The following is a 14,733-nucleotide window of genomic DNA, read 5'->3' as shown; positions in this document are numbered from 1 at the left end:
TTGCTGTGTAACCAGTTAACAAACAGTGGCTTCAAACAACATACATTTATCATGTCACAGTTTCTCTGGGTCAGGAGTCCCAGCGTGGCTTAGCTGGGTCCTCTGCTTAGTCTCACAAGGCTGCAGTCAATGTGTTGACCAGGGCTGGGGTCTGATGTGGAGTCTCGACTGGAAAGGATCTGCACCTAAACTCCCTCAGGTTTTCAGAAATCATTTCCTTCCAGTCGTAAGACTGAGAGCCCTGGTTTCTTTCTGGCCGTGGTCTGGAGGCTGCCCTCGGCTCCTAGAGGCTGCCTGCAGTTCCTTGATGCTCAGGATTCCTAATATGGCTTCTTCCTCAAGCCAGCAATGAAAGTCTCTAAGGTGAGTCCACTAGCAAGACAGAGTCTTATATAATGTAGTCACAGGAGTGAGATCCCACCACCTTGGACATATTCTGGTTAGAAGCAAGTCACAGGTCCCATCCACACTCAAGGGGAGTGGATCATTGGGGGTGACTTAGGGTCTGTCCACCACATCAAAATGTCATCACAAATAACCAGGTGTGGGAGTATATTCGATGTAAAAAAAAAAAAAAAATCGGGTTCTGTTTTCATTGTCCCTATTTGCATTTGAATTCAGTTTTTATGCACATCAATAAATTACATCTGTAATATATTGATGCATATCATCTCATGGTAGAACTCAGCATTTTTTTTTCACACAAGGACTTTTTAATTGAAGCCCTAGTCTCATAAATACTTTGTACATATCCTCCAGGTAAAAGTTGAGTGCTTCCCATTCCATACACTGTCCTAGACCCTGGGGAAACATGAAAGATACAACCATGATCTAGGCCCTCAGGAAGCTTGCACGCAGGTACTGGGGAGGCAGAGAGAGGTGCCCTGAGAGGGAAGAGTTGTGAGAGTACAGGGAAGGGATGCCCACGCCTCCAAGTCAGGAATGGCTCCTGAAGCTTAGGGTGAATCCAAGGGTGAAGGTGGGCATTCCTGACAGGAATGACTTGTGCAAAGGCTGTGAGGTGAGAGACAGCAATAACCTGAGTGAGAGGTGGGAAACGGGCTAGGAATGAGGCTGGTGAGATGGAGAGGAGCCAGAGCACGAAGAACCTGATAACCCGTGTTTGGAAGTTACCCCACGTGCAGTAGGGAGCTCTTGAGGGAGAAGGGGAGTCGCTTGGTCCCATTTGTTTTTTTAGACCCCTGTGCCTGCAGTTTGGAAAGTGAACTAAAGTCAGGGCAAAACTGGTAGCCTTAGATAAGAGCTGATGCTGACCTAAATTAAGGCAGAAGCAGTGGGAGGGGAGTGATGTGGACAGAGTAACATTCTTAGAGAAGCAGAGTCAGAAGGATTTGGTGATTGCTTGTGGGCCCTCCCCAAAGGTGAACACTGGTCACAAGGGCAGCCCTAGGGGCCAATGTCTATGATCAAGGAAGCCTTTGAAGTTCCACAGTTCCCAAAGACCAGAGGGCAGGAGGTGGATCAGAAATTTGGTCACCTCCATGAGCTCGGACCTCAAGGACCTAAGTTGGTGCAGGAATAGGGGATGTTCCTTGGTCATAGGATAGGTACCTGGGCAGGGGTGGACAACTAGGCAGGAGAGCGGAGTGTGAAGATGAGCCAAGGAGCCAGATGACATTTGTGTTCTGATGCTCAATCCATTCATTCCTTCAACAGGCACTGTGCTAGGCATAGGTGTGAATGACCTATGACATCAAAGCCCTTGTGGAGCTTTCTAGCTAGGAAGACAGCTAAGCAATCAGTAATAAAGTTGATGCATACTTTGAAGATACATGTCATAGTGGGGTTGAGGTGATCAGGGAAGGTTTCCTGGAAGAAGTGACCTCTAAGTGGAGACTAGAATAGGAAGAGGAAGTGGAGGAGGGGGGTGTTTAAGCAGAGGAAAAAGCAGGGCAAAGATGAATTTGATCAATATTTAAGCATACTCGTGGGGGCCCACTTATGCCAGGCTAGGTCCAGAGGGGAGAGAGCATGGGAATAGTAAATAGTATGACCAGCTTCAAAGAGAGAGTAACCAGAGTAGCAACTGGAGAATGGCCAAGCCACAGGGGGCATAATTCACACATTGAGATATGTGAACTTCACCATGCAAGTTTGAGGAGGTCATTGAAGGAGTCTAAGCAGAGGAGTGACTTAATCAGATTTACATTGAAAAAGGCCACTCTCCCTATGATGAGAATAGGCAGGATGTCCAGTTAGGAGGCCAGTGGCAGTAACTGGGGAGAGAGGTAGTAGCCTGTGATACCTGGTGGTCCTCTTGACAACTTCGATGAAATGCACATCTGACCTCAACGAGAGGCAACAGAGGTCTCCGTGTGCCCACCCAGAGCAGCCACTGGGATTTGGCTGAGCGTCAGAGTTGGGGAGGAGCTCAAGATACCAGTGAAACCCTGCAGGTGTAATGAATTACTTAATATGGTCTGTGACTAACACACAGTGATTGAGTGGGACTATGCAAATAAGGTGTATGGAACCTGTGATGGTTGGGGTTGTGTGTCAGCTTAGCTGGGCTGTGATTCCCAGTATTGTGTGGCTGCCCTCCATTTTGTGATCTTATGTAATTATCCTAATTATCTTTCATTTTATGTGTTCTAAATCCTAACTTCTGTATGTTAATGAGGTAGGATTAATGTGGGGTGTATCGAGTTACAGCCTTGTAGGAAGGTGTGACTCCGGTCCCACCCTTACTCAAGTCACACCTTTCCTACGGTGTGGCCTGCATCCAATGTATACGTGTGGGTGCTCAGCTCTGGAAGGGCTCTCTCTCTCTCTCTCCCTCCCCTCCCCCCGCCCCGTTCTTCATCTGAATCTTGCATCCAGCTCATCACTGTCTGACCTCCTGTTCTTGGGACTTGATCTAGCGGCCTGCCATCTGACACGCCGATTCTGGGAATCCCCAGCTTCAGCAGCCTATCATCTGACCTGATTCACCAACTTCTGCAGCCTTGTGAGCCACCGGCCTTGTCGCCTGGCCTGCCTATTTGGATTCATTGTCCCCTGCAGCCATATGAGTCAGAAGAAGCCTACACCTAACCCACGGATTTTGTACTTAGCAGCCTTCATAACTGTGACCCATTTCCTTGATACAGTTTGTGAGTTCTGTGAGATGTTGCAGCAAATTACAGAACCCAAAGACGGGAGGGAGAATACTGAGGGGTGGAGGTGTAGTTGATGTTAGAGATGATGGAGTGGTACAGCAATTTGGAAAAGTTGGACACCTTTAACCTTCACCTCATAGGAATGATCAATGAGTGCTTACTCTTCCGCACACTGTCTCAGACCCTGGGGAAACATGAAAGATACAACCATGGTCTAGGTCCTCAGGATTCTATAAAAGAAGTTATTCACTAAAACTCTCACCGTTCCTCCCAACCCCCTCCATTGACCCCTGGAGAGGGAAGCTCAGCCTCTCCTTGAAGATTTCCCCTAAAGCCACACGTGACTCCATCAGACCCCATCAGCTCTAGGGCTCAGAACAGGGAAGCTATAATGTCTGGCTGTACACGCAACAGTAGTGGCTGTTCTTCAGGTCAAAAGCCTCTACTGGCCCCTTGACCAATAGAGATTCATTGTGGAACTACTCATCTTCCTGGCTGCTTTTGTTTCTAGGGAAGCATCATCATGGGTAATTAAGCAGAGAAGCACAGCCTAAGCCAGAATTTGGGAAGTACACACAATTTTTTGGTTTTCCTGTAGCACAAGATTTCTGGGCACTAACTCAGATCTGTTTCCCAGAAATCATATCCATGAGCACGTGTCACAATGAGAAAACCTTTGTGAACCAGCTCTTCCTGCACCCAAAGCCAGTAACAGTGGAAGGCAGGAGAGAGAACGCTGGTGCCCTTCCTTGCACTGCGAAGGTGAGCTGGGGAAGCTTTCAGATGCTAACCGCCCAGCCCAGCAGATATGGCCGCTCTCAGGGGAGGTCCTGTGAGTCTTTGAATTTGGCTGTTGATGTTGCATGATGGACAGAAGAGTGAATAACTAGCCTTTTGAGAAAAGGAAGCATTTACACTTCTCTGCCTTTTCTAGCTTCTAACTTTCTTCATTCCCTTTCAAGAAGAATAAAAAGCTAAATGGCTTGTTGAAAATATCCCATAAACAAATGGGAAGCCTCATGGTAAACAAACAAAAGCTTTATTTTTCTTTCATTAAAAAAAAAAAAAAAAGGCATTGAAAACAAACTGAGAGCTTAGACCGCTGGGTTCAGTCGCCAACATTAAGCAAAGTAGCCCCAGACAAAGATGGCACAGCTAATGCAGATAATGAGGTTGATGTCCAGGAGGGTTTTCATGACGGGGTTTTCTTCCGAGGAAGCTATGACAGGTTCCACTTTGCTCATGGGCTCTTCCTTGCCCTTGCTTTCCATTCCACACAGCCACAAGATGGCTTTCACCACTTTGGACTGCTTTGGGGTCACATCACCTGGAAAGTACCAAGCAAAGAAAGGTCATAGAGATGGGTGTGCCTCCTGGAGAAGGGAAAAGGGGGCTAGCAGGGTGTGTTCTGTGCACTGTGCTAAGTACTTTATGTACCTTTCTTGCCTTATTCTGAAAGACTACTATTTTCAGATGAAGAAATTGAGGCTCAGAGGGTTAACTAATTTGAGCTGATTACTGTACAGCTGGTAAGTGGTGGCAGAGGTGGGCTTTGGACCTCGCTCTATCTGATTCTCTGCTCTGCGTCACATTGCCTACCAGGAAGCTGAAGAAAAATGAGCACTCTTACGGGAATTCTTTCTCCATTCAGAGATGGGGCTGCAAACTCAATTGCCTACAGAGCCCAGCAGGTTGTGTCAACAGGAACAGATTTGTATGTTAGCCATATTGAAATAATCTTCACCTCTGCCAAAAAAAAAATACGCTCTCTTTTATTTTTCTTTTAACACATGGCCTTCTGGGTCTTTCCTTCAGTTTCCTCAGTTTAGTGTGATGTGAGTTCACATCTACAATTACCAAAAAAAAAAAAAAAAGCCCGTGAAGATTGACGGCCTCAAAGTCATAGAGACAATAGGGACTTGTGGGGGGACCTTGGCTCACTGGAGGACCTATCCCAAGTCTAAGGGGTGGCTGCTTTGCAGCTCCAGACAACTTTTGCCACACAGACAGGTGGCCTCAGTGTTGCCAGATATTCCCACTTTTCAAGTGAAGATGGAAACCTGGAATTTTATGTGAAATCTCCCAATTTTTTAAAATGTTAACTCACATTGTATTAAAACAGAAAGTAGACTAAACCAAAATACATCTGCAAGCTGCCAGTTTTAAACCACTAATTTAGAAAATGCTAACAACTTCAACCCACCTTGTAGGGTTGCATGCGGGTAAATGAACCGTGTTTTAATAAGACCCAACAAGTGTCTGCTACTATTGCGCTTCGGAGATTTTCGTTGAAAGTTAGTGAACAACCTCCTTGGGATGGCTGAAGAGTGGGGAAGGACCAGACGTTGGGAGTCAGGGAATGCCAAATTCCAAGTGTGCCACCATTTCTGGCTGTGATTTGATGCAAAAAAAAATTTCCCCTTAAACACGTAATGTGTCTTGAAGCTCTGACTGTAACCGAGAGGCAACTTACAGCTGTGGGTTTTGGACATGTTTTCTTGAACAATCTCCAGCTGGATGCTGGTGCTGCTACCCTCCGGTGTCCCACTCTGAGGGAGGGTAAGAGGCAGAGGTGGCACCTGTTTCTTCTGGACCACAGGGTCACGACAAGTAAACCAGGTCAGGCGACTGACCTACAGAGCAGAGATGAATTGTGAGGGGAGGGGGCTGCCACTCCTTCCTTCCATCCTCTGCCCAGCCCCAAGCCCAGCCTTCATGTCTGGGTCTTCTCCATCTCACCTTACCCCGCCGTCCAACAAGCTGTAGCTGTCTGCACCCTTAGAAGCAGTGGGCTTTCCCCCCATTCAACCCTCCGTCTTTCTTCAATGGCCTAATTCTCACGTTGGGACCTAATCCTCCCTCATTTTAGTCCCCTGGGGTTATCCTAAACCCTAGGGTATCCTGGGATCTGAAGGTCAGCCCTTTGGCTCATCCATTCCTCTGGATTGAACTGGTTCATTGTGAGCACGTGTCTCCAACTGACTTGATCAGCAGAAGTAAAGGACTTTGCTGAAAATGTCAGGACAGAAATGCTTATGCTTTTAATGAGAATAAGCAAGGATGTATCCCTAGAAGCTTCTGGTTCCACACGGACTCTGATGACCCTTTCTGAGTCTCGAATCAAACCTAAATCAAACCATTTGCCGTGGAGTTGATTCCGACTCACGGCCACAGTGTGTGTGTCAGAGCAGAACTGTGATCCACAGGGTTTCAAGGGCTGAGTTTTTGGAAGTAGATCACCAAGCCTTACTTCTGAGGCACCTCTGAGTAGACTTGAACCTCCAACCTCTCCGTTAGCAGCCGAGCACATTAACTGTTTGCACCACCCAGGGGTTCTGTCCTGAATCAATCTGTCCCTAAAGCTTAACCCTGGATTTTTCAGCTTTTTGATCAATTCTTTTTGCTTAAACTAGTTTGAGCCAGTGTTCTGTTGGTTGCAACAAAAGAGTTGAGACAAAAATGCAGTCAAACCCAAAGGTACCATTTCCTTGGAGGGTGGCTCCGTGAACCAGCTCACGGTGGACACAGTAACCAGGGTGACTGTGGACAGAATGGTGGAGAAATAAAGGTAGTGGACATCCTTCACCACTGCTGGGCGCTCATCTGGCTGGCCACACTGAGGCTCCACGTAAATGAAGTCCAGGACCAGCCTAATCAAGCCTAGGAGCAGGCCCAAGATCAGGCCCAAGAAGACACCCTGTGAATCAGAGCACAATCGTCTTAGAGTCATCAGGGGCTAGAAGGCTGCCGGTTCGGTTCTCCTGAGACCTCCAGAAGCTGTCTTTCTTGTGATAGTCACTGCTGGGATCAATGATTCAAAAAGTATTGGAGCTGCTTATCTTTTACATATAATTGATTATTTACATATAATTAGCTCCCACCCATTGAAACCCATTGCCATCTAGGGGATTCTGACTCATAGCAACCCTATAGGACAGTAGAACTTCCCCGTAGGATTTCCACCACTCTGGCTGGTAGATTTGAACTGCCGACATTTTGGTTAGCAGCCAAGCTCTTAACCATTGCACCACCAGGGCTCCATTTGCTCATTCCCTGTTAATTGAGTTTCCCTGTTTAATGACAAAATGCATCAAAATACTTCCGAGAACACCGTTGCTTTTTTCTCAAAGGTCAGGTAACACACTTTGTGTACCTTCCAACACAGAACTTCACCCTCCCAACCAACCCCCAGGTCAACCCCAACCTCAGATCCTCTCTTCAGACTCCTCCACTCTTGTCCCCCCTCAACCCTCATGGGCTGAGTTGGGAGGCAGCACTTGGTTCTTACATGGTGAGGGGCTGACCAAGGGTTACCTTTTCATTCGTCCGCTTCCAGAAGCATCCCATGATGAAGACCACAGCCACGGGTGGCTGCAGGTAGGAACTGATGGACTGGATGTAAATGAAGAGTTGGCCACCCTGGCTGGCCTGAACCACAGGGATCCAGAGGATGGATACCAACACCAGCAGCAACACAAATACCCTGGTGCCCGCGAAAGAGAGGTCTCCATTAGTGCTGTTTTCCCTGAGGCCATCTTATGACGTGTCTGAACACTTATTTCTTATTTTTACAGCTTTGTTGAGGTATAATTTATATACCATAGAATGTACTTATTTCATGTTTGTTGTTGGTAACTGCCAGGGAGTCAGTTCCTGACTCATGGTGACCCCATGCACAACAGGATCAGATCACTGTGATCTATAGCATTTTCTGGTTGGTCTTCAGAAGTGGTCTTAGTCTGTAAGCTCCACTGAAACTCGTTCAGCATCGCAGCAACACATAAGCTTCCAGTGACAGATGAGTGGTGGCTGCACTTGAGGGGCATTGGCCTGGAATTGAACCTGGGTGTCATGGATTGAATTGTGTCCCCAAAAAATATCTGTCTGCTTAGCTAGGCCATGATTCTCAGTATTGTGTGGTTGTCCACCATTTTATGTGATTTTTCTATATGTTGTAAATCATCACTATGATGTAATAAGATGGATGAGCAGCAATTGTATTGATGAGGTGTACAAGATTAGGTAGTGTCTTAAGCCAATCTCTTTTGAGATTAAAAAAAGAGAAGTGAGCAGAGACACATTGGGGACCTCATACCACCAAGAAAGCAGTGCCAGGAGCAGAGCGCGTCCTTTGGACCTGGGGTTCCTGCACAGAGAAGCTCCTAGACCAGAGGAATATTGAAGGACCTTCCTCCGGAGCCCACAGAGAGAGAAAGCCTTCCCCTGGAGCTGACGCCCTGAATTTGGACTTTTGGCCTACTAGACTATGAGAAAATAACTTTCTCTGTTAAAACCATCCAATTGTGGTATTTCTGTTATAGCAGCACTAGATGACTAAGACACTGGGTCTCCCTCATGGAAGGCAAGAATTCTATCACTGAACTGCCACTGTCCTCACTGTAAGTGTACAATTCAATAATTTTTAGCAAATTTATACAGTTGGACAACCATTACCACAATCCAGTTTTAGAACATTCTTCATTCCAAAAAGTTTCCTCATGCTTGTTTGCAGTTTATTCCTGTTCCCACCATCAGCTGTAAGCAACCACTGATTTGCTTTCAGTCTCTATATAAATAGTATCATTTCATATAAATGGCATCGTACAATGTGTGGGCTTTTGCAGCTGGCTTCTTTCATTCAGCATTATGTTTTTGAAGTTCACCCATGTAGTAGCATGTATCAGTATTTTATTCTTGAAAAGTAGTCCATTGCAATGGATATACTCTATATTGCTTTTCCCTCACCAGTTGATGGACACTTGGATTGTGTCTACTTTTTGGCTATTATGAAAAATGCTGCTATGAACATTTGCCTACAAGTATTTGAGTGGGCATATGTTTTCATTTCTCTTGGATATATATCCAGTGCAATTGCTGGGTTTTATGGTAAGTCTGGAGCCCTTGTGGTGCAGTGGTTAAGAGCTACAGCTGCTAACCAAAAGGTCAGCAGTTCGAATCCACCAGCCACTCCTTGGAAACTCCATGGGGCAGTTCATAGGGTCGCTGTGAGTCGGAATTGACTAGAAGGCAATGGGTTTGGTTTGGGGGTTTATGGTAAGTTTATGCTTAACTTTTAAGAAACTGCAAAATTGTTTTCTGAAGTGGTTGAACCATTTTACATTTCCCCCAGCAGTGAATGAGAGTTGCGGTTTCTCTACGTCCTTGTCTGACTTTCTGGTTATAGCCATTCCAGGGAGTGAGTAGTGGCACCTCATTGTGGTATTATTTTGCACCCCCTCAAGACCAACAATGTTGAGCATCTTTTCTTGGGCGTATTAGGCACTTACATACCTTCTTCGGTGAAATATCTATTCAAATCTGTGGGTTGTTTGTCCTATTTTTGAGCTTTAAGAGTTCTTCCTATACTCTAGATACAAATCTTTTTATCAGATACATAGTTGGCAAATATTTTTGTCTTTTCATTTTCCTAACGGTGTTTTTTTAAGTGCAAAAGTTTTTAAATTTTGACGATGTCCAAGTTGTGATTTTTTTTTTTCCTTTTATGGATTGTGCTTTGGTGTGTATCTAAGAGCTCTTTCCTGAGCTCAAGGCTGAGACAGCCCTTAAGGTAAACCTTCTCCAGTGGTTATTTGCATGTAATTTACATATGACTTATGTGCCACTCATTTTGGACATTTCATTTCCGCCATTCGACTTCAGAACATTGCAGAAGCCTTGGTGTGGAAACCCCGAAAACCCCTCCTCCCTTTTACCCGAGTATTTATCTCAGGTCCCAGTCTGGTTGGGTTACTTCTCCTCCAAATCTCCCATGATGACACTCGTTAGGGTTATAACTGCCTGTTTACCTCCCTTCTCCTCCACTAGCTCCATGCAGGCGAGAATAGACTTTTTTTCCTCCACTGTTCTGTGCTCAGTAGCTGGCACATAGCAGGTGCTCGTTGAACATCTCTTGAGTGAATGAGTGACTTATCCATACATGGAGTCCTAGTGTTCCTCCCCTTTGCTATCAGAGGAGGCTGAGCCCATCCAGAGAAGTTGCTGGCTGGACTTTGTCTTTGGGTGGGCTCAGATCTTTCCTTCTTGGACATCTGAACTTTTCACTCCTCTGCCTGGCCCCACCCAGCAAGACCTTACCTGCCCACAATCATGAGCTCCTTCTCAGACGCCCGAGGTCGGATATGATTCCAGAGGTCCATGGTGAAGATGGTGCTGGCACTGTTAAAGATGGAGGTGAGGGAGGACATGAGCGCCGCCACCATCACAGCCATCATGAGCCCACGGAGCCCTGGGAGCAGAAGGGAGGTCTATGGGCCTCAGGCGTTTTCTGTCAATAGCTGCTGCCTTCACTCCTGACCCTGTTACCCCAGGCCCAACACCAGCAGATCCCAATGGGTTCAACTCTGAGGAGGCAGAATGTAAGGACTGGAGCCCCCTGAGTAGCCAGGACTTGGATTGTGTTTGGAGGTCCTGGCTCTGGGGCTCAGCCTTTCAGCCAAGAGCCCATGCTCTCCCAACAGCCCTCCCAGCTTGCCCCTCCCTCAGATCAGAGCCCAGCCAAATCCTTTCTGGGTGCTTTAGGGGACTTGACTTAAGGGTGAGGGGACACTACCTGTGGGTAGGAGTTCCAGCACGAGTTTGGGATATGCGATATCAGAGCAGCCAGAGGGGTTGCTACAGACCTTCCGACAGATTTCTGGATCTGCACAAGCCACTTGGTCTGTGGAGAAAACACAGTTCCAGAGTTCACAAGACAGACCCTCAAAGCTCCAGGCCTAGCCGAACATGACCTGACGCAGGCCAGCACCAGGAGACAGGGATGATTGACAAGCACTCCAGAGACCAAGCTTTGTCTTTCCTGGAGAGTGGGACCCTTGCAGTGGGCCTCCTACCCAGTGCCCTTTTATACCACAGGACACAGCAGAGTGTAGTGGGTAAGAATAACAAAAAAAAGAAAAAAGCCAAACCCAGTGCTGTCAAGTCGATTCTGACTCATAGCGTAAGAAAGGAAATAACACCACTGTTTATCCACAGGAGGATGGATAAAGTGTGGCATATTCATACAATGGAATATTACACAGCAAAAAAAGAGAAAGAATGAATTACTAATAAATGGACATAGACGAATCTCAAAGACATTGTGTTGAGTGAAAGAAGCCAGGCATAAAAGAGTGCTTACTGAGTCATTCCACTTACTTGAAGTTCAAGGACAGACAAAACTTCTGTAGTTACAGAAGTTAGGATAGTGGTGTCCTCTGGTGTGGAGAGTATTGGGTGGAAGATCCACAAGCGAACCTTCTGGAGTAATGGAAACGTTCTATATATGTCATGCAGAAGAACTTTCTGTGATGATGACAATATTCTATACCTTGATCTAGGTGGTGGTTATGCAGGGTGTATTCACTTGAAATTTCATCAAGCGATAGGCTTGGGCTTGTTCCCTATTTATTGTATTTAAGTTTATAACTCAATGAGAGAGAGAAAGAAAAGAACCTAGACTTTGTAACCCAGATAAAGCTAAGGTACCTAGTGGCCACAGTGTCCTACATCTATCCTCCCACCACCTTATGAAAAGGCACTGAAAGCAATTTAGATGTTTACGGAAGCTCCTCAGAGGTGCAAAAGGAGAACTCTACTGCTTGACACATGGAAAAAATTTTTTAATTCTTTTTTCCCCCATCTCTTTCTTAATAGTGCATACAGTTCAACAGCTGTCTCATTTTACACTCAAAAAACCCAGCCAGGCTGGCTCTGAATTTCTCTCCCCTTCTCTTCCTGCATTTCTATGTCAATTCTTTTCTCTTCTGAACAGCTCTCTGGTCTCTCTAAGGTAATTCATCCAGTCTTCCTTACATCTCTAGCTCTTCATCTCTGCTTACTATCATGATGAACACATCCCAAGCAGACAAGTATAGGCTTTCTGCTTGGAGGACAGAGGAAGAGAGAAAAATCATACGTACTAGTGTGTAGCACACAGAAGGTGCTTAATAAATTTTTGTCAGGAGGGACTATTATTATTAATAACTTTGCACAACCCTATGAGGAAGGCAGATATTACTTTTTACTTTTTCAAAGATGGAGAAAAAATCTCAGCAAGGGGAAGTGACCTAATTAAAATTATCCAGCAAGGTCATGTCAGAGCCAGAATCCTGGTCTCCCAGCTCCTAGTCCGATTTCCAGAAAAGAAAGGCCAAGAGAGTGTATGCTTTTCCATCTTTAGTGAGTCGGGCAGTAACCCCCTCCAGAGCCTACCTATTGGGCATAGGTGAGCTGCATCCCAGCTTGCTGGAGATCCTCAGTCCAGAGTGCATCCGGCCACAGGACCTTCAGAGCTCTGCATGTTGTGTCAGTGGTTTGGCACCTGTGTCTGAACGATGACTTCTTGTCATCTTCTGTCTTCCTTAGCTCCTCACATCTGAGCTAACTTGTGCTCCTCACCACAATCTCAATGCCTATCCAACACCACTCACCCCTCTGGTAGCCCAGTCCAGCTGAACCCCATATTACTTTGCAAATCTCTTTTGCCAAGTAGATCTAGGAATGACTTCCAAAAATAATTCTCAGTCCCTCCCTCTGCTCAATCCAAAGGCTTCCGTCCTTCTTATTGTAATTGGTGACATTCCTGTGCCGCACATCTTCTATGGTGAATGTAAACCACCCCAAACCTCAGTTTAGGGATGGGGATGGAGCCCTTCATTATTCATGAAGTCTCCACCCTCGTTCAATGCAACCAATGCGGTGATGGCCTTTAGGTGAGATCTCAAATTCACAAATGGCCTTAATATAGATGTTTGGTAGTATCTCCAGATGAGGTTATATATTTAGTTCCTATACTTTTATTTGTGTTAAAATGTTGATTTGGTGAACATTAACATTTAAAATACACCATGATTTTTTAAAAATCCACCACAATTAAAAAACAATTGTCTTCATTTTCTTTTTTAATGTTTCAGAAGAGCTAAGAAATGAAAATTGCCCTTGGCTCTTTCATCCATTGGGCTGACTGATCTTCGTAAAACTCCTCTACCCACTGCCATGTCTTCTTGAGGCTAGGACCCCTCCCCCAACTAGCACTCACCAATGGGAGAGGAAGTGGGTGCTGTGGCCGCAGTTAATAATACTAATAGCAAATGCTATGGAATAAAAGTAGGTGCCCCCTAGTTGAACTCTGGTTAGCTTTGAGAAAATTTAAAACTGCAGACCAAAATGATGTTTGCTGAGAAGCACCAAGAAGAAGAAAACTCATTGAGAAAAATGTTTTTGAGAGGTCAGAGTTCTTGGCTTTTTACTACTCTACTGATTCTGTTTAGGAGATTAGAAAACATTTACATTTCTGTGGCCAGAGTACTGTAGAGAGCCTCCCAAGTAGGGCAGAGGTCTTGTTTAGGTTCACATCTATATGGGTTCTGCCTCTTGTCCAAAATCTCCTCTCTTCAAGGTGTCTTGAGAAGGAGGAAAAACCTCCCTGAGATATTTAATTGCTAACAACAAAGTTTTTGTTTAACCTTCCAGGAATGCAAACTTTAACCATGAAACATGTGACAGACACAAAGCTAATAAGACATGTTTCCTGCAGAGAATTGTGATTATAGATTCAACCTAAAAAATATGTTGGTCATAGTGAAATTAGTTGGCTCAGCTGTTATAGCTTTGTGATAATTACCCACCATTCAGTAACATCTCCTCACCTGTCTTGTTAATTAATCAACCATTTTCTATATGGAGTGAGGTCTCTTGTCAGAAAGCTTCAGGACCTCTGCTTTTAGCAGACCAAATCCAAACATAGCACAAATCCTCATTCCTCCACAATGGCAACATTCAGTGGGTGTCTACTGTGACTCTTGCTGCAATAAACACTGTGCACGCACCTTCTCATTTAATTCTCACAATAGCTCTGTGAGGAAGATATTGAGCTGCCCATCCTAAGAACTAGAAAACTGAAGCCCACAGAGATTAAATAGCTTTCCCAAGCTGGTAAGTATTAAGATCAGACTCAGACCCTGATTCCAAAGTTCAGGCAGAGAAGACTGGCTTCATAAATAGCTACATTTCTAGACTTTTGCGTTTTATTTTTTTAAAGGTAGTTTTGCTTCTCTCTCAATTTTCATATAAGTGCCTTTAAATAATTAATTCATGCATCTCCTACAACTTGACAACAAAAAGGCAAACAATTAAAAAATGAGCAAAGAACTTGAATAGACATTTCTCCAAAGTTAAACAGATAGCCAATAAGCATATGAGGGATGCTCAACACCATTAAACATTGCTGTTGTTGGGTGCCACCTCATTGATCCTGACTAATAGCAACCCCATGTGACAGGGTGGAACTGCCTCTCAGGGTTTTCTTGGCTGTAATCTTTACAGAAGCAGAGCACCAGGTCTTTCTCCCAAACAGCAGCCAGGTGGGTTCACACTGTCAGCCTTCTGGTTAGCAGCCAAGCACTTAGCTGTTGCATCACCAGAGCTCCTTAGGCATTAACCAAAACCCATTGCCATCAAGTTGATTCTGACTCATAGTGGCCCTTTAGGACAGGGTATAACTGCCCCATAGGGCTTCCAAGGAGCAGCTGGTGGATTCAAACTGCCAACCTTTTGGTTAGCAGACAAGCTCTTAATCGCTGTGCCACCGGGGCTCCCCTCCCCTTAGACATTAGGG

At 45.3% G+C, this 14,733-nt stretch overlaps 1 protein-coding gene across 1 annotated transcript in view; it reads right to left on the bottom strand.

Annotated features, from left to right (window-relative positions):
- Window positions 1-4,199: 4,199 nt before the first annotated feature.
- The window catches only part of SLC5A11 (solute carrier family 5 member 11), a 58,341-nt gene continuing 47,807 nt past the window's right edge, over window positions 4,200-14,733 (bottom strand). Inside the window, exons 12-17 of the mRNA XM_049903470.1 lie at window positions 10,690-10,797; window positions 10,215-10,365; window positions 7,434-7,602; window positions 6,601-6,816; window positions 5,593-5,752; window positions 4,200-4,446 (exon numbers count right to left, since the gene is read on the bottom strand). Of these exons, the coding sequence (XP_049759427.1) occupies window positions 4,241-4,446; window positions 5,593-5,752; window positions 6,601-6,816; window positions 7,434-7,602; window positions 10,215-10,365; window positions 10,690-10,797 (1,010 nt within the window). The 3' untranslated portion in view covers window positions 4,200-4,240. The remainder of the gene's footprint in view (window positions 4,447-5,592; window positions 5,753-6,600; window positions 6,817-7,433; window positions 7,603-10,214; window positions 10,366-10,689; window positions 10,798-14,733) is intronic.

This window comes from Elephas maximus, chromosome 12, assembly GCF_024166365.1.
Source record: "Elephas maximus indicus isolate mEleMax1 chromosome 12, mEleMax1 primary haplotype, whole genome shotgun sequence".
NCBI classification, from domain to species: Eukaryota; Metazoa; Chordata; class Mammalia; order Proboscidea; family Elephantidae; genus Elephas; species Elephas maximus.
Note: the sequence above shows the minus strand (reverse complement) of the source record. Positions and strands in the feature narration are given on the sequence as shown.